The sequence below is a fragment of the Myotis daubentonii genome, chromosome 4 (assembly GCF_963259705.1).
Source record: "Myotis daubentonii chromosome 4, mMyoDau2.1, whole genome shotgun sequence".
NCBI lineage: Eukaryota > Metazoa > Chordata > Mammalia > Chiroptera > Vespertilionidae > Myotis > Myotis daubentonii.
This window is the reverse complement of record NC_081843.1, coordinates 48,832,440-48,856,053: the sequence shown is the minus strand read 5'-3', so window position 1 is coordinate 48,856,053 and position 23,614 is coordinate 48,832,440. Positions and strand designations below refer to the sequence as shown.

Sequence of the window (23,614 nt, the reverse complement as noted above, 5' to 3'; positions counted from 1 at the left end):
CTATTAAACTGCCAAAAATCCTAATAGATTATAAAAATGAAATGCAGTCTCCAATTTTTAGCCGTACAAATTCTATTCTTGACTATTGAGAAATGCAAGTTCTGACACTATTCATTATGTCAAGTTGAGGACTGTGGAACTAAAAGCAATCCCCACCTTTCTTCTGGATGTTTTTACTTGCCCTTACAAAAAATTAAAATTGTCTAAGCCATGTCCAAAGGATACCCTAAAATGAATTATTCACTCCATGGCACTGAACACACACACACACACACACTTGGAGCTGGTAAGCGGTAAGCAACTTTAGGGCAGGTGCAGTGCGAGTAGAATATCAGGAAATTGGATCCAGCTGAGAATTCCAATTACCTAATGAGGGTGATCTGCTTTCACTCTAATTTCTTGGTGTATCTAATTCATTATCATCTCTAGCATAAAAATCATGCTTTAAAATCACACTTAAAAAAATGGAAATAAATATTCATCTGGCCGAGTTCTTTTATTTGGGTGGAGGAGACGGAAATTTCAAGTTACAAAGAAATACAAACGATAAAGACTTAAGATGGAGCAGTAACAAAGAATCCTCGAAAGGGTCCGCCACTGCTTTGTTCTGGTACACTGCTTAAGAGAAGGACACATCACAGGGAATTTGTGAAACACAAAATGCAATTTTTATTGGTCTGCTGGGGAGTAAAATAATTATACCTAGCTCTAGCAAAAATCCTGCACTGTCCTCGGGCAGCTCTTATTCAGCCCGAGCTATCATTATTAGTAATTTCCAGCCAGGCTCTGACTACCGGCGTGAATCAGCCCGCGCCAGGCCCCTCTCTCGCCCGCCGCAGCAGTCCGGGCTTGGCAAGGAAGATGCTCGGTGTTTGCGCATAGGTGACCCGCCTTTGCTTTGTGTCTGTGCTGCAGGTGGGGAGGAGGAAGAGGAACAGAGGAGGAGCTGGCGGCCGGCGGTCGCTGAGCAGCCCCCCAGACCCTCGAGGAAGCCCCCTTTCCACGGCCGAAGAAACCCACGGACCTACCCACTGGGGTGGCCAGAGGGCCTGAGCGCAAGAGCCCAGGACCCGGCGGTCGGGGGCGCCAGCCCCTCATGTTCCGCAGAAGGCGCAAATGTGAGCAGGCGGTAGCGGGGAAAGCCCTCCGCCCCCGCCAGGGGGACCCGGGAAGCCCGTGCGGGCTTCTCCCGCGGATGGCGGGGATCCCCCTCTCCGGCCCCGCCCCCATCCTCCTCGGGCCCGTGTGTCAGACGGTTAACCCTACCCGCGCCGCAGAACGCTAGGGCGAAAGCTCCGCGCAACCAATCCCGACTCCCGGGCTCTGGCACTGAGCGGCCGGGAAAGATCCGCGCTGATTTTAAGGGCAAACCTAGGCTCAGGCCCCGTGGTTATTCCCGAGCCCTCGTGTAGCCAGTCGCCAAACTTTTTCTCTCCAAAGCGGGCCCCCCACAGTTATCTGGCTGGCAGCCGAAGCCCACTCTCTGCAGGACAATTAGGGAGAGGTGGGTGTGGAGCGGGGGGCTGCTGATCTGCAGCCTTTTGAGGCGTGCCTGGCGGCGGAGGAGTGGACGGCTCCGCACTGTCCCTGCGCCTGACCCTTTGCCGGGTGGCCCAACGTGCTGCAGTCCCCGGCGCAGGTGATCTAGACTGCACGTCAGGCAGTAGTTAGGTGGGGGAGAGGGGGGCGCGACACGGAAGGAAGGGAGGGACACCCCTTTCTTTTCTCCTACCCCTGCAGCCTGGCTGCACTGCGTGGGGGCTCCCCATCCTTAGCGGTGCTCACAGGCGCTCCCAATCGGCAGGTGGAATCCTCGCCCTCACCTTGTCCTGCGCACCCTTGGATTTTCACCCTGCAGATCCCTCTCCCTATTTTCCCTCTCTCACACACGCGCTCCCCTGAGCCGCGCGCCGCAAACTCAGTCTTGGTCCCCGCAGGTGATGTCATGCCCATTGTTTTGGTGCGCCCAACCAATCGGACTCGCCGCCTGGATTCTACCGGAGCCGGCATGGGCCCTTCCTCGCACCAGCAGCAGGAGTCCCCGCTCCCGACCATAACGCATTGCGCAGGGTGCACCACCGCCTGGTCTCCCTGCAGCTTTAATAGCCCTGACATGGAAACCCCATTGCAGTTTCAGCGCGGCTTCTTCTCAGAGCAGCCGCCGCCGCCGCGCTCCTCACACCTGCATTGCCAGCAGCAGCAGCAGAGCCAGGACAAGCCGTGCCCGCCCTTCGCGTCCCTCCCGCACGCACACCACCACCCGCACCTCGCGCACCAGCAGCCGGGTAGCGGCGGCAGCAGCCCATGCCTCCGGTGCAACAGCTGCGCCTCCTCCGGTGCCCCCGGGGCGGGGGCGGGGGCGGGGGATAACCTGTCCCTTCTGCTCCGCACCTCCTCGCCCGGCGGCGCCTTCCGGACCCGCACCTCCTCGCCGCTGTCGGGCTCGTCGTGCTGCTGCTGCTCGTCGCGCCGGGGCAGCCAGCTCAATGTGAGCGAGCTGACTCCGTCCAGCCATGCCAGTGCGCTCCGGCAGCAGTACGCGCAGCAGCCCGCGTCCGCCTCCCTGTACCACCAGTGCCACAGCCTGCAGCCCGCCGCCAGCCCCACGGGCAGCCTCGGCAGCCTGGGCTCCGGGCCCCCGCTCTCGCACCACCACCACCACCCCCACTTGGCGCACCACCAGCACCACCAGTCCCAGGCACGCCGCGAGAGCAACCCCTTCACCGAAATAGCCATGAGCAGCTGCAGGTACAACGGGGGCGTCATGCGTCCGCTGAGCAACTTGAGCGCGTCCCGCCGAAACCTGCACGAGATGGACTCGGAGGCACAGCCCCTCCAGCCACCCGCGTCCGTCGGAGGAGGTGGCGGCGCGTCCTCTCCGTCTGCAGTCGCCGCTGCAGCGTCGTCCTCAGCCCCCGAGATCGTGGTGTCAAAGCCGGAGCACAACAACTCCAATAACCTGGCGCTCTATGGAACCGGCGGCGGCGGCAGCACTGGAGGCGGCGGCGGCAGCGGCAGCGGGCATGGCAGCAGCAGTGGCACCAAGTCTAGCAAGAAGAAGAACCAGAACATCGGCTACAAGCTGGGCCACCGGCGTGCCCTCTTCGAGAAGCGCAAGCGCCTCAGTGACTACGCGCTCATCTTCGGCATGTTCGGCATCGTGGTTATGGTCATTGAGACCGAGCTGTCGTGGGGCGCCTACGACAAGGTACGCGCTCGAACCCCTGTCCACCCTTCCGGGGCTGCAGAGCGGGATGCCAGGTGGTTGGGGTTGGCACTGGCGGGAACTCCCTGCCTGCCAGTTGCGAGCTTTCCCGGGACAATCGGAGGGCAGTGCCCGCTGGGACAGTGAACGCGGCTCAGAAGCGCACGCTTAGTCCGCAAGGCAACTCCGGAGAGGAAGCCTTTCCGTGCGCAAAGTTCTGGAGACAGTGAGTGCCCAGCGCGTTTGGGTAAATTAAAGAAGTGGTTCCAGGAGTGTGTGGGAAAGCATGCTTTATTCCTCTTCTGGTGCTCGGGGTTTAGGAGGCCCTTTCAACCCGGAGAGCTTAAACTCAGGAGTAACTTCCTCTCCGGTTCCTAGAGCTAGGAGCTGCACTTGGGTCTGTGATGGCGAGACCCCGCTGCTTGGCTGTCTGGTCACCCGCCTTCCCAGCTGTCCTCTCCTCTTGCTTGCCTTTGAGGCTAAGTGATGTGACAGATCATAGAGCCAAGATAGGGGTCCCCCCAACCCAGCTGGGAGTTCAAGGCCCACTTGGTGGGGGACTCACTGACCCTCCCAACCCCTCACCACTCAGGGGCCTAGGTGGTTGGTTGAAAGTGCTTCTTTCTTAAAAGTGCTTCTGTCTGACTGTGTTGCAGGCGTCGCTGTATTCCTTAGCTCTGAAATGCCTTATCAGTCTCTCCACGATCATTCTGCTCGGTCTGATCATCGTGTACCACGCCAGGGAAATACAGGTAACTTAGGTTCTGCTGTTTATGAATGACCCAGAGTCATGCTTCCAGCCCGGAGAAGCTCAAGGCAGCAGAGCTTTTTTTCCAAGCCCTCATGTCCTTGCTTGAGGTTACAGAAGAAACATGCTGCATTCTTACATACCACATGACCTGTTCCTTCAAGAAGTTAAAAACAAAACAGTGCAGCATGCAAGCATGCAGTCATTTCTGGGATGTATTTATCAAGCCCTTCAGATTTTCCCCTGTCTTCTTTCAGGTGATCCACTTTTGCACTTTTTGTCCTTAAGGTCAGTTATGCACTAGCCTTAGTCTGAAGGGTAAACGTGTATTCTTGTTTGATACCACCACTTCCTAGTGGTGCCTCATTATGGAAGGTTGTATCCATTTGGATCATCTCCTATAGTGTAACCTAGGGGAGAAAATAGGCTGGTGATATTCCTAGCTAATGTATATAAATAAGACATGAGAAATCTCTAACCCTTTCTATAGCCCCCATCATTAAAAAATAATAGTAAGTTTTGAATACAAATTCTGTATATATGGTATGTGATAGATTCTTAGCTACAATCATTACATCATTTTTCAAAAATGTCAGTCAAGAGCAAAGGCTACTGCTCTTGTGAGCAGTCTTGTTAGGAAAATGTTTTAAATGCAGCCAGGAGCTCTATTGTTAGATTGGCTGTTGCTGACAACTTCAGAATCCTCTATACAATATTCATGGGTTGTATTTTGAGTGGTATACTTTGCTGTAACCTTCAGTCAAGGATATGTTAAGATTTGTGAATTAAAATCGAGTTTTCAAAAATTAGGAGTGATTTGGGATTTTCCAGTGTAGAATTTACACTGGTATGTATTTTCCGATATTTTTGGAGCAATTGTGAGACATTTGGTGGAACTATTAAAAATTTGACCTGCTGTCTTTTAGGAGTGGCCTTTGAATTTAAAACATTGTATAGAACATGCCATTGAAGGAACTGAGCGTTAATTAGAAATTAAATTAATTTTAAGTTAGTAATTAGCAAATATGTATATACATATATAGATATATATACACTAAATATGGAAGAAACCAATTTTAACAGTTGTCCAAACAAAATAAAAATGCACATGACCCCAAATGAGGAGGGAGAAATTACTTCATCTTGCTTTCAAATTTGCAAAAACTTTGAAAAGTGCGATTTTGAAGGAATGAGGTTAGAGAATGAAAATTAGAAAGAATATTTAGAGTAAGTAGTAAAACTGCACTGGGAAAACCAGGCAAATACATATTTGAACTCTTTAAAATTTAATAACTTACATAGATCTCTCTTTAATTAGGTGCTAATGGTCATAGGTGTTTGAGATTCAAACCTTTTAAAGTGATACTAAAATGTAATTCAAACGCTATGAGTGTATCTTTTCATTTTGACTTGAAGAGTAGACAGAGCTGGAAGGAACAAAATAGGTCTAAGAATTCTTTGACTCAATTTTCAGATGAGGCCCTGAAGTCAGAAGAGGTGAGTAGCTTGCTGGATCACGCAGCTAGACAGTTCAGAGCATGACCAGGCCCTGTCCTCCAAGCCTGGAGTCCAGAATGCTTCCTGCTCTTCCTGCTGTATTCTGCTACTGCTTGCCAGCAGCCCTGAAATGTGGACATTCGCTTGGTTTCTCTCTACATCCAAATGTTTGGTATATGAAGAGGGTTAAACTTAGAAGATAATTATAGAATATTTTAGGTATTTTTAAAAATCAAGTAACTAATTCTTTTTTCTTGGATATCAGAGTGGTTTTACTCAGTTCACTCTAGAAAGAGACCTTGGCGTTTGCTGTTTTTTGTTGTTGTTGTTTTTACTTTTTAATAAACATCAGCCTTCCTGTTATTACATGTTCCTCCTGAAAAGCACACAGCTACACAAGCATTCATGAGGGAGGACATTGGATGGTATTAACATCAAAAAACAAGTGTCTTCCTAAAGACAGTGACTTTTTAAGAATTATTGAGATATTTTTGAAATAACATAGGAGTGTGAGAGGAGCTGCCAAATGTTAATTACAGGCTGTAAGAAAAAATTGATCCCATGTTAGAACTCCTGAAACTTACAGAAAATAATAAAATATCGGAAATCATATTTTTGTAGATTATGTCATACTTGAAAGAATTCTACTCATTGGCTAATTTTGAGGACAAGTTCTGTTACAAAAATGCATAGATATATTGGTTATGTATGGCATGAGTGAGAAAAATGAAGATCAGCACAACAAACTTCTCTACTGTTGGGGTCATAAAACACTACAAAATGTTAGATTTTTTAAATTGGGTTTATTTAAAATGGCATATGGTTTCTATTCAAATAATCACACTTAATGGAATTTTAAAATACATGCTTGTGTAATACCAGTTGTTTGGGATATAGATTTTACATTCAGTATTTTATCTAGAGCAGTGATTTTCAACCTTTTCCATCACATGGCACACATAAACTAATTACTAAAATTCTGCATATTTGCCAATCTTACAAAAAATAGGTATAGTTTTGATTCATTCACACTGGATGGCTATAGTTGTGTTGGCTGTTGTCATAGTTTTTATCTGACAATCTAAGGAAAAGCGGTCAGTGCCCCTGACTAAAAAGTCAGGTATTGCATGTTTCAAAAATTCTTATGGCACACCAGTTGAAAATTTCTGATCTAGAGGGATTTCCTCAGGCTGAAGCTCTATATTATTACCTGAAATGCTTAAAGAAAAAAAAATAGAAATTGACCACATGAATGTGGAGATTCTGACCTAGAAGTCAAGAACCAGAAATAAAACAGGATTGTTCTAATAGATTCAGAGGATAGTTGGTGGTACTGTCCAAATACTTCTGAAGCTCAGTGAAACCAAATTCTCAGACTTATTTTTTACTTATAGATGTCACTGCTATAAGTTCTTTAATAAGTCTTAGGCAAATAGGCAATCTCAGTTTACTAGTAAGAATTTCTAATATATTTATTAGCTTTGAGTTAAGGAACTAAATGCAGGGATTATGTTGTCATTCAGAGCATGTCCTTGGATGTAGCATGTGTCTAAAATGGCATTTTTTTTTTCCTTTTAGCATATCAACATGATGATGGGAGAGAGAGCTAACTAGTGTTGGTTTTGGTACATGGTATGATTTCTCACTGCATTCAGGAAAAGCAAATGTAATAGCCAACATTCTGGCTCTGTATATCAGAATTGATTAACAAATCATGGGGAGACCTTGACATTTCCAAGGAGAACCTTGGAAAGCAAGTCACTGTGACCTTTTGTATAATGTTTATATACACACTGACAAACTAAGATGGTTCAGGTGAGTCATGGACGGAAGTGCTCGAATTAATATAGTGTAATGAAGAATAGAGCTCAATATATTTCAGTTTGGTGTCATTTTTCAGTACCACAGACAGCTCAATGCATCAAGCTATAGCTTGTTCATTTAATTGATTACTTGTACACCCCTCCAATAAAAAGTGAAATCACTATTTTTTTATCAGTAGGTTTATAGAAAATCAGATTTAGTGGGCAGAGTTTTCAGCTACTAAGATATTAGACTTTTTCCAATAGACATCTGGCCTTACTTCATATAGTCTTCAGAAAAGCGCCCCCCCCCCCGCCCCCCGAACAAAAGGTATAAATAAAATAACCTAGGTAAGTGCCTATCTATGTATCACAACCCTCTGACAAAGGAGAGGTGCTATAAAAGAGATTTCTTTTATACAATTTGGAAAGCTAGTTACTATCACTTGATACTAATTAATAGGGGCGAAAAACCCAGAGGCATGGTATCCCGTGACTTTTTTATGTCTGTCCCCTCCACCCCCCGCCACCACTTTTTCTGTGGGCTTGGAAGGATTTCTCTGATGGAATAAACACTAAACAAAGTTCACATACTCTTTAAGATTTTCAACATGAAATTTTTTGTAGATTTCACTTCATCTTTTCAACACTAACATGTTCTAATTTCTCTTAGGGAAGCAGCTTTAGTTGAAAGAGTTGTTTAGTATTCTGAGTTAAGCAAACACAAGATTCTAGGTTGGAAAAGAAAGCTCTTTGGAGTCTGATCTTTCTGGTTATCGTGGGATTTGGAAAAATGGAAAGTGCTATATTTTAAAGTTGAAAACATTTTTGTTTGATTTCATTTTTGTAATAATATAATTACATAATAAATAGCATTAGAGAAACACTGATTTTTCTTTGGTATCGTTTGCAGTGGAATAACTCTACTCATTCTCTTTCAAGGTAGCTTTTCAGAGATGGACAATATAGATCTGAAACCGGAAGATCAGAAATTAAAATTTCTCTCTGCTCCTGCATCTAGGCCACACAAAGGATGTTCTCTTCCCCACTCCTACAGAGAGCAAGTAGACATTTCTAGACCATGCAGAATATACTGCATATAGTCATTATTCTTATTAATGAAATAATAATAAACACACATAGTAAAAATAACAAATAGTACAGAAGAGTTTAAAATAAATAGAATAGTCACATTCTCCATACTCTCAGTCTTGTTTCTCAGAGACAACCACTTTGAAGTTTTTCATATATGCTTCCAGAATTTTCAAGAATGAACACTTAGGTGTTTTGAGATAACACACATGCTTTTACTTTGTAATATATCTTGGAAGTTTTCCTTATCAGCGCATAGAAATCTGTCTCATCCTTTTGTAGCAGCAGCATATTATCCCATTATGGATGTATTATGGTTTGTTGATAGGTGCTTTGAGTTTTCTAGGTGTTTGCTATTATAAGCAATGCTAAAAATGAGCACCATGGTATACTTATTTTAATCTACTGATTGGAATATATGCATATGGTAAGTATTCAGTAGTCAGATTTCTGGATCAAATGGAGTTTGTTTTAAATGGAAAGGTATTGTTCACCAGCCCTTCAAAAAGGTTCTCAGAGTTGACATTGCCTGCTTTCCACACATATTCCTCTATCGCATGGTTAACACTGGATATTATAAAACAGAATTTTAAATATCTTCGGCTTCTAAAATGTTTACTGCCTTCCTGAAAAACTTTTTGGAGAAAAATTATTTAAGGACAAAGTGCATAGCCTCATAAGCTTATTTGCAACATTCCCTAAAATCTAGTGGTGCATTGTCTAATCTGATAAATAGAATAAGCATCGTAAAGTTGCCATCAGAATAAAATATTTGCCAACTTTTATTTTACTTTTCTTTAAAAAAAATTTGGAGGAGGTTGGTGAAGATGAAGGAAGCTGAAAACCTAGAAGGAATGGTCCTAGAATGGTCTTTAGGTCTCTGCTTTATCTGTGAGGGAGATGAGAATTACTGGGGGACTGTAAGACTCCAAAAGAGAGAGTAGAAAACTTGCATGCATTGCTTTGCTATGTGGTGGTCTGTATTGCCAGCAACTTCTACATCAGTTGTAATGAGACTCTCAGTCCCTTTGACTCAGTGTAGACACTGTCGTAACGAAATCACTCGGGACTAATTTTCTCCGCCTGCCTGTGCAAAGATCTCTGCATTATTAATGGGTGTGCCGCTAAATAAAACGATCCTGGTGTGTTTACAGAGCAGCATCACAAATGAATGAAGAGTGGAACGTTAGGTTTACCACAAGTGGGTTTGCTTGATCTGCCAAGTTGTTTCTGGGCCACGTTTTTACAGCTTGGAAAGAAGGGCACTGTGGGCTGTAATTGTCCCAACCACATCTGGCAGGGCACACAGAGGGAGCCTGCACTGGTTTTACTTCAGGGGTTATTTTTCATCAGGCTAGAAGGTGTTTAATGGGGCCATTTTAAATATATTTTTATTGATTTCAGTGAGGAATGGATAGGGAGAGAGATAGACACATCAATGATAAGAGAGAATCATTGATGGGCTGCCTCCTGCAAGCGCCCTACTGGGGATCAAGCCTGAAACCTGGGCATGTGCCCTGACTGGGAATCCAGTCGTGAACTCCTGGTCCATAGGTCAGCACTCAACCACACCAGCTGGGCTAATGGGGCCGTTTTAGAGGGAATTTTTGCTCATGAGGAAATAATTTGATGTTTGCTACTTTAAAAGTATATTCTTAATCTGAAATTCCCTAAGCATTCTATTAATAAAACTAGAAACTGCGTGGAGGAGACCTGAATTGTTATCTGGCACAGTTCTCACCCAGCATGGGAACTCCCTTTATGTCAACTTTGATAAAAGTGGTTGCCCACTTTCAGCTTGAACCCTCTTCCCATGATTGTCAGTTCATCTGTACAAGGCTGTCCCATTGCCAGGCAGCTCTTATTTTTAGGAATATTTTTCTTATGTTGAGACAAAGTCTAAAGAATTTTTTAGCTCTGCAAACATAGTAGTGATAAGGCAGTAAAGTCCATTCCCTCTTGCAACTGACATTGCAAGCATAAGGAAACAAAAATTAAGTAAAGAAACAAACTCCTTATTCTGGTAAGTGCCACGAAAAAAGGTATAAGGACTGAGACAGAAAATAATTGGGGGTGCAAGGTTGATGATCAAAGGAACACTCTCTAAGGCAATGACTTTTAAACTGAGGCATAAAGGGTAAGAAATAGCTAATTTGGCAGAATCTGTGAGAACAACCTGTGCAAAGGCCTGGTGACTGAACTTACTGCACCCAAACACATGACAGCAAACCAGTGTGTCCCACACTGGGAGAATGGTCCCAGATGGGGTGGGAGAGAATGCAACGTTATGATATTGAAGGGTCATAGGGCATGTCAAGGATTTTTGGATTTGTTTCAAACTTCAGTAGGGAAGTCATTGAAACACTTAAAGCATGGAAGAGTCATGATCCAACTTACGTTTTAGAAGATCTTTTGTTGATGCTCTGAGGAGATTGGTCTGGAGACTAAAAGGAGACCCTTGACAAGTCATGTCATAGTGAAAGATGATCACCTGGCTTTGGAGCAGTAGTGGAGGTGAGGAGAAGTGGTCTGATCTGAGATCTATATTGGTGTTAGAATGAACTTCCTAGTGGATTGGATGTGACAAGTGAGGGCAAGGGACTATAGAAAGATGATTCTCAGGATTCTGGTTGGAGCAGTCGAGTGTATGGTGCCAGGAGGTAGAAGACTTAAACTGAAGTGTAGGACGTGGAGTCAGAAATATGTTTTGGCATAATACATTTGATATGCCTCTGACTTTACAAGAGAAACTAGAGTTCAGAGGAAAGGTCTGTAGTGGAAATTTAAATTTGGGCGTAATGAACATAGAGACTAATTAAACCCACAGGGATTAATAGAATTGCTGAGAGAGAATAGAAAGATGAGAAGGTCGACAGTCAATCAACCTCTGACATCTAGAGGTTGAGTAAAGGAAGAACTAGGAAAGAGAGATAAGAGTGAACTGTACCCGAGGTGAACATGGGAGTGTTGTAAGGAGGCACAGTGCTGCGTGTGGAATACCATGACATCTGTTAATAAGGGGTAGAGAAGGGCCTTTTGAAGTTGGAAAGTTGAAGGTCATTGCTGACCTTGATGAGCTGTTTCAGTCGAGTGACAGAGACAGAAGACAGACTGTAATTTCCAGTATAAAAGGAAAAATTGATTCCCCCTTTTACAGAACCACAGAACAAACATTTAAACATTGGGTGAGTCCCTTTCAATGTCTTCCTAATTAAATAGTCCCAGTTTCTTTGACTATTCCTCATCAGACATTGAATGTCCCCAATCACATTCTTCTGGGCTTACTCTGTTTTGTTGAATTCCCTCTGTGGAGAAGAAGGTCAGAAATGTACCCAGTACTCTCAGATGCCCATGGGGTTGTTACCTCCCTTCATTAGAGATGCTCCCTGATATTGACTGTTATTAGTCTAGAACAGTCATTGCTTCACAGGAACTGTTGCCAAGTAACACTTGTAAAATTGTAATTGAACTGAATGTTTGTTTTACATTTATTAACCTTGTTAAATAGCATCTTTGTTTCAGACCAAGGTTTCATCCTGTCAGAATGATTTGAATCCTAATTTTGATGTTTATTTGACAAACATTTTTTAGTTTCAGAAAATGCCATGTGTGGACTGGCTAGGGGATTGGTAAGATCCAAGGTTTCAAATTTGTGTAAAATTCTGTTCCAGAAACAGAGTCAACATTAGTGTCTGCTACCTGCTTTGCACACTTGCCAATGACACATTTAACTCTTCTTCCTAGCTTTACGCTAACCGTGAGTTTGAAAAGTGATGCTGTGCTTGAGCCACAGACAGAACTCAGCAGGACTTTTCTGTTGTTGCTGTCCTCTCATCTGTGATACTTGATACAGCCTTTTAAATAATAACAACTCTGTGAACCCTGTCAGCTAGCCCACATTTCTCACAAGAGTGTCATGAGGACTGTTCGATCCCTTGCTGAAGTCCGCATGTTCTCTGTGAAAGGCAATCTCATCACCTATTATATCCAAGAAGGAAACAATGCAGGCTTCATGACTACATGCCTTTCCTCTTAAAAACTTTGTTTTTCTCTCCAGATTATAATTTTTTATTGATTAAGGTATTACATATGTGTCCTTATGCCCCCATTGCGCCCCCAATCCTCCCACTCGTGCCCTCGCCTCCCTGGTGTCTGTGTCCATTGCTTAGGCTCATATGCATGCATACAAGTCCTTTGGCTGATCTCTCCCCCTTACAGATCCAGAGACAGAGAAGCATCTTTCATACTGTCAAACCTCAGATTATAAATTTCATAACTATTCAAGTTAGAGAATTTATAAAACATAAAAAAGATTATGTTAGTTTAATCTCACCACCCAGAGGTAATTATTATTTATGTAATAATGTTTTATATTAAGTAGATGGTCATAGTATTTGCTATATATCTATATAAGAAATTTGGTCTTCTTTTCATGTAACTTTCAATTAATTTCCCCATGCCATTAAACATTCTCAGTAGCCCCCATTTCTCCCCACCATATAGATGTAATCAATTTAATTGTTTCCCTTATTTTTAGACCTTAAGAAAAATTAGAAAGAACCTATTTAAAATTACTTTTACATGAGTACTATTGCAGATGAACTTTTGTGAGCATATCTGATTATTTCCTAAGGATAAGTTGCCAAGCAAGAAATTACTGAGTTAAAGGATATTATTTAAGACAAATTACAACGTTTATATTACTCCTTTCATTTTTAAAGTACTTACAGACCAGTTCGTTAAATGACAGATGTGGTATTTCCTGGAATGTCTAGGTCTAATTTACCGGTTAGTATTTTGAGTACTTTGTAAGTCTGGGTAGCTTCTCTACCTTTCTATTTCTCCATCACTTTGGTTTCTCAGTATTGCCTAACCAGATTGGTAAAAGAGGATCTATTCGTTTTTAATAGTTAAAGTTTATGTAGAAACAGTGTGAAAGCAGTTTTGGAAGATAACTTTGTCCCCAAATGTTCCCAATTCTTTTTATTATAGCAGCTGTAAAAATTATAATTTCTGACATGTTTCTCTAAAACTTTCCTGCTGAGCAGAGCAATCGGACTCTCCTTTGAGTTGTTTAAGGTTTTCTGCAGCGCAGCCTCATGGCTTTGTGCACTGCCTCTGGGGCCACTGGGTCTGGGCTCATTCCCAGCTCTGCCACTAATTAGCTGTGTGACCTTGGGCAAGTTATTTAGTCTCTCTGTCCTTCAATTTCCTTGTCTATAAAATGGGGAATATAGAGAACCTTTTTCATTGAGTTGCTATGAGAATTGAGAGTGTGTATGTATACACATACATACACTCAATATGTGTATGTATATAAATGAAAGGGTATATATATGCTCATATATGTATATATACACATTACACACATACAATGTACCTAGAACACTGATTGGCACGTGGTGATGGCTACCTAGGTGTCAGCTGCTGGGTATTTTTAGCTCTTTTGGGGTTAACTGGGGTGGAAGGGGAAGAATTGTAGCCCAGCCTCTCTGGTCTTTGGGAAATAGTAATGATTTTCTTTTTACAAGTTTTATGAGAGGGAACAAAAAGATAAAGTGGGCATTTGAACAATGACCATTAGTTTATTAATAATCTAGACTGTGCATATGTGTGTGTTCTTTTTTTTTTTAAAAAAAAAAAAAGCTTTGATCTATATTAAGGATAGCCAATTTTTTAAACTGAGTCAGTTCAGATTCTCCCTGAGGCAAATTGGCTATCTGAAGAAGTAAATGTTCATTCTAGGTGTATCAAGTCTATAAACTAGTGTTACAGAACTATAATGTTATGACTAGCAGTTTTTACTAAAATAACCATTTCTCCTATAAACCTACCTAGGTGTGGCTTCCTGCGGGCAGTAGGGCTACAGGCATCCAGGGCACAGCTGACAGTATCTCCTCATCACTAATTAGGACCTTGGTGACTTAAAGGGCTTACATGAGGCACTCTGAAATGTGAGCAAAGGGAATCGTTTGGATAATGGAAAATTCTGGTATTCAACCTCTTGTATTCACGCCAACGACATGAGCTTGTTATTGACAGAATTGTAAGCGTATAGGATATTGAAATAATTTCTTTTCTTTTTCTGGACTGAGTTTGTGTCTGGTAAGAGTGTTTTTTCATATGCCACCACTCCAACCACAGTGCTTGAAGCACAGGTATTAAAGAATTGAGAAGAAGAATGTTGATGTGTTAACATGACAAGTAGCATTTCAAGGTGTTCTTGGGCCAGTGATTAGATTTTTATTGAGCTTGCATCCTCCTTTCTGTTTTCATCTCACTAGTTGAATCTGTACTATGCCATCTCTCTTTTTGTTATTGTTGTGTGAGTTTTGGACTTGGCTTTTTGCATTTATAAAACACATTGGGATTGAGACATCATACACTTTGAACTGAACCATGTAGACAGACTATTTTTAACAGCCAGTATTCTACATCAATAATTTGTCCTTTGTACTCTTGAATATTCTGAGTATTTTTACCCAATTATCTACTATCTATAATAGTTTTCCAATAGGTATTATGATGGAGTTGTTTCCAAGCAATTGTATCCAAGCCTACATATCCAAATCTATTGAAATTTGGATATGTAGGCTTTATTGCTTGGTTAGTGAGGTGGTCTTCTTTCTACCAGGAAGTTTTGATCTTCCAAGGACATTCTATGCAGTATTTGGAGATTAGTTTAAACAGAAACATCCTGAATTCTGGGGAGGAAGCATTAAGCACTATAGTACTCTTTTCTTGGTTTTGACCTTGGATAGTGCTTTTCTGAGAATAGTGTCTACTGTCATGAGGGTTAAAAATATATGGGTACTCATTTTTAAATTGCTTAACTTTTTACTGAGTGGCTGAAGGAAATTATATCCTAGTATTGGATTTAACCTTAAGGTCATGGATTTTTTTTAAAAACATTCAAAAATAATAATTAAACTGAATATTTATTGAAGTGCTTGCATATAATGTGATATAAAAGTGATGGCTGTGTGATTTATAACAGTCACCTCATGCTTTTTCAAAGGCATATCTAGTACTTCTAGAATATATTCAAAGCTATTGACAGATAACAATTCAGTTTATGTGGGTTTAGTTATGAAAATTTTAGACTGAATCTTAACTTTTAGAAACTTGCCATAGGTTTATATTCATATAAGTGAATCCTCCCATACTTAGGAAATGTTCTTATATCTGTCCTTGGGAGTGAGAATAGCTTAAGATATATTTATTTAGTTAAATATGATATTAGTTCGCTATCTAAACCTGTAGTAATATTGCAAAATTGTAATTCTGTTTTTATGTACTATTTATTATATTTTATTTTATTTTTCCATCACCATTTATTGTCCATGTCCAGGAGTTCTGTCTTTTTTTTGCTTTTTAAAAATATTTTGAATAGCATTATACATTTTGCATTAGTATTTTACTCAAGATCTTCACTATTTGTTTCTATTTGCCAATGTCAAAGAGGATACTTAGTGAAAATGCATTTGGTCAGACTTTCAAAAATTAAGCAGTAGTACTACAAAGAGAAATATCCAATATGCCTGTTTTGAGGCAGGGGAGGAAGCAGCAACACTGTTATTAGGGTTGAAAACTACTTTTTTAAAAAATTTCCTTGATTTGGAATTCATTGGCTTGTATAGATTTTGTATATCATTTAAAAAACTCAATCTGTGTTCTTTTCTTCCTTCAGTACATTTATCTCGCACAATCTTCTTTATCCTTTTGGACAACTATCCCTACCTTTTAGCTGCTATGTGTTGGCTAGGTTCTGCTTCATGTTTGGGAATCTGTCCCTTGGGCGTTCCTTGCATTGGGCGATGATGATCCTGCCCACGCGCTGTCATAGTCACTGTCTCTTGAAGTCTGATACCGTGTACACAGATTGCTTCAGTGGCAGCTATTTCGAAATAATTTATCCATCAAGTGCCCCTCCCCCCCTCCCTCCTCCTCTCTCTCTCTCTCCCCCTCTCTCTCTCTCTCTCTCTCTCTCTCTCTCTCTCTCTCTCTCTCTCTCTCTCTCTCCCCAACTGGCCATAGAAAGAAAGCGAACATGTGTTAAGGACTTAGTCCCACAAGCCCATGTCAGAACATCCTGCATGGAAACCACACGGCATAATCAGCGGGTAAGCATTTGCTCTGCACCATTTGCCCAGCAACAAGCGGTCTTCTCTGCACCGCCGTGCAGGAGCGCACATTACAAGATGATCAGTGGGATGGAGGGTGGGATGAAAGCTCATCTTTAAGACCTGAATGATGACATGCTGCCACATGGGAACCTACTCAGCCAATGCAAGGGAATAGGATTGGGAGGCTGGAGGAGTAGAGGTGATGAGCTCAGAAACCAAGGTGATTCCCAGGCTGAACATGAATTTTCATTCATTTTTTCTCATTTCTTTCTCCTCTATTGGTATAATTATGACCTGTACCTTTACTGTAGGATTAAAACAGTTGATTTTTACCCTTTTTCCTTAAACACAATGGGGGAAATTACAACAAAGCACTACAAATCTGGTCCTCTTTACCAGGAAGATAAGAGCAGGATTTCAAAATCATTTCATTGACTTTGTTTTAAATTTGCCTATTGGATTCTTTCTTCTAAGGAGGGCCCTCCCTACCCAGCAATCTCTGAGGCTGCTACTGGGTGTGTTTACATAGGCCATTGCTCTCAGCGCCCCAGCCTTATTTTCCGTTGGGAATAGTCTGGGGAAACACGCTGTGTTCTGAGATTTCCAGCCATGTCAGGATTCCCTAGCTGACTCTGATCCTGAGGGACAAGTTGAGGATACGTGCAGCTCTCTGATACCCTTGGGTGCGTCCCTGTTGCTGGAGGGAGGACAAATAGGCATAAACATAACGTTTCCTGGTCCTGGTGGATGGTATTTGGCACTTGTATTTATGTTGAGTGCTAAAACTTTGTGAAAGTGGAAGAGCCACAGCCTGGAGGCAGTGGGTGCCATCTGGCGGGGCCTGTCACTGTCCAACAGGGTGTGGGAGGCAACACAAAGGATAGCCCCCCAGAGGACAGGGGAGGACGAGCAGTTGGACAGATACACCTGCTATCTGGACAGGCACATGTGCTTTTGGGAAGCAGCCAGGGGACAGTTAAGAACTCTGGCTCTGGATCTAGACAGATTGGGGTTAGAGCTCAGCCTCACCCAGATGACCATGAGAAGAAAATTTTAGTCCTCTCAGCCCCATTTTCTATATCCGCACAGTGGAGATGATAAATATACCTATCTCATTAGATTGTTTGGAGGATTCAATGAGACAGTGTTTATGAAGAACCTAGCATGACACCTGGCACATTATACATGGCACACTCAGTAAATGTTAACACTTCCATCATTATTATTAATAAGTACTGTAGCCCTCGCAGGGAAGCAGAGTCTAGAGTGTAGGAGGATCTCATGGTAGGGAGGTGGGGGTAATAATGCCCTGTATTCCAAGGTGGCTGAGCTAAGTTCTGGAGAGACAGAAATTGGCCAGAAAAGGCTGATACTTGATTAGTTCGAGCAAAGGCATGGCAAACTAGAGCTCACGGGTATCTGGTCTCCTGGGAAAATCTAGCCTGCCTGTTTTTACAAATAACGTTTTATTGGAACACTGCCATGCCTGTTTGTTTACATATTGTCTGTTACTGCTGTAGCAGAGCTGAGTAGTTGCACCAGAGACCATGTGGCCTACAAAGTCAAAGTGTCTACTCTGGTGCTTTACTGAAAAAATTTGCTGACCCTTGAGTTAGAGCCCAGGATGGTCCAGAAAGGCAGGGAGAAACAGGCACAAAAATGTTCCTTCTGCCTTTGTATGAAAAGTAATTTTTATTCTGTGCTCTGATTTTAGTCTTATTAAGGTATGTGTTTTGTGGAGGTTCAGGCAGACCTGCTGGCAACCTGGGAAGTGAAGATTTCTGCTATGACCCCAATCCTCAGTCTCCCTGTAGGAGCTTGCACTTCTGGGTCTGTGGTGACATGGCCTGTTGGAATTAAACTTATGTCATCACGTAGGAGTAGAATGTCTGTAGTAGGAACTACTTTCATTGGGGGTCTAAGCAGGAATTTTGGGGCTTAGAGTCTTTTCTGGTGGAGTCCAGTGATGAGAGTCTGGTCGTCTCGGACCCTTTGTATTCTGTCACTGAGTCTCAGGAAAATTAGCTTGGGGCTGCCTTACAGTCTCATGACACTGTTGGTGTAGCTGGCCTCCATCAGGAAGTGGGGCTCATTTGTTTCCTATTTTGAAGAAAGTGTTTTATAGTTGATTGTTCTTTAATTCCATAACTTTTCATTTTTAAAAAATCACAAATTAAGTTGGGAAGTAGTAGAGTGTTGTTTTTTTCTGTAGGTCTGGAATATTACTGTGTGTATAATTTATTAATTTACTTATTTATGTTCCCTACTGATTAAAGTTCTATTTTATATAGATAATCTCCACTCACTCTCAGCTGCCTCATGGACAACTCCCCTTGGAAGTCCTGTAGGCCTTCTCTATTCCCCCAGGCCCCTCCTTAACCTCTTTCATGTGTTCTCTTAGCAAAGGACTGCTCTCTAAGCCAAGGACTTCAGCTTCGCTATCCACCCAGGGCCCCAGTGAGGAAGCTTGGTTTTTTTTCCTCCCCCACTCATCTCCCCTCCTTATTCCTCACCCCCCCTACCCCTGCACAGAGTCACTGGGTCCTACAGGTGTTACCTCTGCTTCCTGGTAACATTCTCAAATGCCTTAGTTCTGCGTTTATGAACTTTGATTTTTCCCAGGTCCTCCTGTAATCTCTATTATATTTATATTTAATTATATTTTATATTATACCATATTATATACTATGTTGTATATTATTATCCTCTCTAATAAAAGAGAAACATGGTAATTAGCCGTACGTCTGCTACCCTTCCCATTGGCTAATCAGGGCGATATGCAAATTAACTGCCAGCCAAGATGGCGGCCGGCAGCCAGGCTACTGACACGAACAGGAGGCTTGCTTGCTTCAGTGATGGAGGACTCCAACGTTCCCCGCCTGCCGCTGCTGGGCTCTGAGTTGCTAAGAAACATTGTTACAAATATAGAAGCTAAACAAAACCCCAGAAACCTGTTTTCAGTCAGCCGGGATCTCAGAGCTGGAGTCGCAACAAAGTTTCAAATACAGAAAGTTAACAAAGCCAGAAACCTGCTTTCAGCAGCGAGGTCTCACAGCTAAAGCCGGCTCTCAGCTCCAGTGACAGCCATAAATCCAAGAATTAAAAAAAAAAAGGAAAAAAGAAGCGGTTGGGAGCTTCAGTCACCCGCCAGCCTGAAAATGGCCCTCAGCCCCTCACCCAGACTGGCCAGGCACCCCAGTGGGGACCCCCACCCTGAAGGGGGTGTGACCAGATGCAAACAGCCATCATTGCCTCATCCAGGCTGGCTAGGCACCCAAGCGGGACCCCCACCCTGATCCAGGACACCCTTCAGGGCAAACCAGCCGGCCCCCACCCGTGCACCAGGCCTCTATCCTATATAGTAAAAGGGTAATATGCCTCCCAGCACCAGGATCAGCAGAGCTGAGAGGCCTCCCGGGACTGGGATCAGCGTGACAGGAGGCAGCGCCCAAACCCCCTGATCTCCCTGCGGCTCTGTGTGTGACAGGGGGCGGGGCCACAACCTCCCTATCCACCCTGCTCTGTTCGTGACAGGGGAAGGCGCCTCAACCCCCTGATCGGCCCTGCTCTGTGCCTGATAGGGGGGAGCTCCCCAACCCCCTGATCGGCCCTGCTCTGTGTGTGACAGGGTGCGGCCCCCCCAACCCCCCCATGGGCCCTACTCTGTGTGTGACAGGGTGGAGCCGCAACCTCCCCATCGGCCCTGCCCTGAATGTGACAGAGGGTAGTACCCCAACCCCCTGATCGGCCCTGCTCTGTGGGTGACAGGGCGGCGCCCCAACCTCCCCATCGACCATGCCTTGGGTGTGACAGGGGTCGGTGCCCCAACCCCCAAATTGGCCCTACCCTGAGTGTGACTGAGGGTGGCATCACAACCTCCTGGTCGCCCTGCTCTGTGCATGACAGGGGAGAGCTCCCCAACCCCCTGATCGGCCCTGCTCTGTGCGTGACGGGAGAGCTCCCCAAACCCCTGATCGGCCCTGCTCTGTGCGTGACAGGGGGGAGCTCCCCAACCCCCTCCCTGATCAGCCCTGCTCTCTGTATGACAGGGTGCGGAGCCCCAACCCCCCTGATGGGCCCTGCTCTGTGCATGACAGGGGGCAGTGCCCCAACCCCCTGATCTGCCCTGCTCTGTGCGTGACAGGGGGTGGCGCCGCAACCCCCCAATCGGCCCTACCCTGAGCATGACTGAGGGTGGCATCGCAAACTCTTGATCCGCCCTGCTCTGTGCATGACAGGGGGCGGCACCCCAACTCCCCAATCGGCCCTGCTCTGAGCCCGACCAGGGGCTGCGGGTCAGGCACCTAGGGATTGGGCTTGCCCTCTGCCACCCGGGAGTGGGCCTAAGCCAGCAGGTCGTTATCTCCCGAGGGGTCCCAGACTGTGAGAGGGCACAAGTGGGGCTGAGGGACACCACCCCCCCCGCCAGTGCACAAATTTTTATGCACCAGACCTCTAGTGATAATATAATGTACAATATGTAATATGTAACTATATATACATATATTATACATATTATATATTGAGGCTTATATATACTTATGTATTGTGACAATATAATATATTACATATACACTATTGTAGTATGATATCTAATATAATTATAGATTATATTATATTACATATTTGATATATTATATAAAATATATATTTATATCAAATTGATTTAAAATATGTTAAAATGTTAGTATATGTTATAGCATATATTATATTTTATTTATATTTTAATGTTTATGTTATTTTATACTATATTTAGTATTTTTCTTTAATTCAACTCTTTTTGACCTTATTTTAAGTAACAATACCTGTAATATTACAGATTTTAGTATAATTGCATATGTTTTCTAATGCACAAAAAATTACAACTGTAAGTAAACACCATTCCTTCTAGAATGTTCTAAGAGGAGCATGCAAAGCCCCTTTGGGAATTTCTGCCTTGGTTTTGACCCTTGTCATTTTTAATGTGTATGAATGTATTCTCCCTGCTTCCAGTTTGACAACTCTCCTTCTTCCCCCCTACCCCCACTTCTTTCAGGTGGCCCAGCCTCCCACTGCTGCAAGAATATCTACCCAAACATAAATCTAATTCTGTCACATCACTTCTGAAGTGATTTCATGGCCATCTGTTGTTGTCAGGGTGACCTTCTTTAATGTAGGTGATTCACAACCCAGCTCTCATGATCTGGCCCCTATCTGCCTGTCTACCCCTCTCAGCTCTGTTTGTATACCCCAATATGCCACTTCTGCTCTAGCAATACTGAACTACTTGCAGTTCCCCAAGTAGTTCAGTATTCCATGACTCTGTGCCTGGAATACCTTTCCCCCTTTATTTGTCCAAATCCTGCTGCTGTATGAAAATTCAACTTCAGAGTCATCTCTGCCCGGCAGCTTTCCGTGCCAACCACCTCACTCAGTTGGACTTAGCTGCCCTCCTTTTTCTAGCTGCCCAGCAGTTTCACATAGTGGTAAAGAGCCCTGACATGAAATGGAGCTTGATTCAAACCCAGGTTTTCCTAACTTCCCACCAATGGCTTCTGGCAACGTAGTCACAGCTCTCAACTTTACAGTTTCTCATCTGTAAAATGGGGAATGGGGAGAATTGAACCTATCTCATGAGGTGACTGTGAGTGTTATACTGAGATTATATACTTAGACCAGTGCTGAGCACATGGTAATCACACAGACAGTGTGATTATTGTTGTCTTTATTGCATTCGCCATTATTAATCATGACCTCTGTGATCCTCAGTTGTTTTTTTTCATGTAACTGGGGATAAGGATCATGGGGTTCTGTTATGACTGCATGATGTGCTCGGGGGCCAGTCAAGGCGGGAGAGAATGGTGGTGTCCTTGGTACAGCATACGGCTGGTTCATTACACATATTTTTGCCCCCAAGGGGCATCACCAGCTGCACCACTGTATGCTGCCATCCATCACGCCATGGAACTTACCAGGGGAGGGGCCATGGCAGGAGCAAGTCCTCTTCTCCTGTCCATATTTTCTTTCTGACAGTGCCAGGACTGTGCTGGGCATTAAGGTTTGGGTGGGGATCCTACCTTTTGATTGTACAATTTCCTCTTTAACTTGGAAGAATATGATAATATTCATGGATCTAGATAATTGTACCTGTAAGAGAATGATAAATTATCATCCTATTATTAGATGAGCCATGAGTTTAATGTTCACTCATGTATATAACTTTTTCCATATTTTAATCATGGTTCAGAAATAGGCTGAAAATGGTTGCTCAGTTGATAGCAACTTAGATGGCCACGGCATATGTTTTCTCTTTGTTTTACTTTATTAATAATCTGCAGTGCAATCCTGACTTCCATTGCTGTTACAGTGGGTTTTCTAGCTTTTCAGTTAGTCTTAATAGGGGACCATCTCTGGCATCCATAAGACCTCCAAGTCAGCTGGTGCCACTGATCCTTTCTGTGACAGATAGCCGTTTCTGAGGTTAGTAAATAAAGCCAATTGTTGTTGGCAGTGCATATTTGCCCGCCTGAACCTCGGTTACAGTGGTTTGATGTATACGTGTCTGCATGAGATCATTGCTGCCTCTAGGGGAAATAGTAAATCTGTAGTCAGTTTATTCAAGTGTTGGCATTTATGTTCTCTGTGTCCAGGTGGTAACATTAGGAAACTCAAGTTACTCTGTTTTTGGCATTTGACTTAGACACCTCTTTCTATGCATGTTAGGACAGAAAAAGAAAGCCACCCTGGGAGACAATTCCTCTCCCTCCCGGGACTCAGTAGTTCTCTTGTCTAATGAAAAGCTTTTATTCCCCTTGTCCATTTATGCAGCCTTTTGTCATCTCTGGACATCGGCCACTCCCAGGATTAGCAACTTGCCTGTGTTAAACCATGTGATGGGACCTAGTCATGTTGAGAACTTTTCTCTGGACTGTTTGTGTTTAATGTTATGTTCCTGGTTTAAAGACTGTTTGAGTGAACTTTTTGTGAATGTGTGAACCTTCTTGAGTATAGAAGATGAAGTTAATAGAAACAATGAGTCTCTTATAAAAGTGTTTTCTAATTTGCCCATAGCTATAATAACCAATCTATGACTGTTAGTGGAAGAACTGTTTAACTAGGTTTTGTGCAATTTTCAGAAGACTTTGGACAGGTTTTCTTAGTCTAA

General features: G+C 43.4%; 1 protein-coding gene across 4 annotated transcripts in view; it reads left to right on the top strand.

Moving 5' to 3' along the window:
• The window catches only part of KCNN2 (potassium calcium-activated channel subfamily N member 2), a 364,306-nt gene that overhangs the window by 213,392 nt on the left and 127,300 nt on the right, over nucleotides 1-23,614 (top strand). For 2 of the 4 annotated variants that reach the window (XM_059693866.1, XM_059693865.1), the window contains exons 3-5: nucleotides 916-1,118; nucleotides 1,938-3,208; nucleotides 3,862-3,957. In XM_059693866.1, the coding sequence (XP_059549849.1) occupies nucleotides 1,097-1,118; nucleotides 1,938-3,208; nucleotides 3,862-3,957 (1,389 nt within the window). In that variant the 5' untranslated portion in view covers nucleotides 916-1,096. Of the gene's footprint in view, nucleotides 1-915; nucleotides 1,119-1,937; nucleotides 3,209-3,309; nucleotides 3,432-3,861; nucleotides 3,958-23,614 lie in introns of those variants that run through there. The other 2 variants (XM_059693870.1, XM_059693867.1) reach the window with 2 other exon arrangements.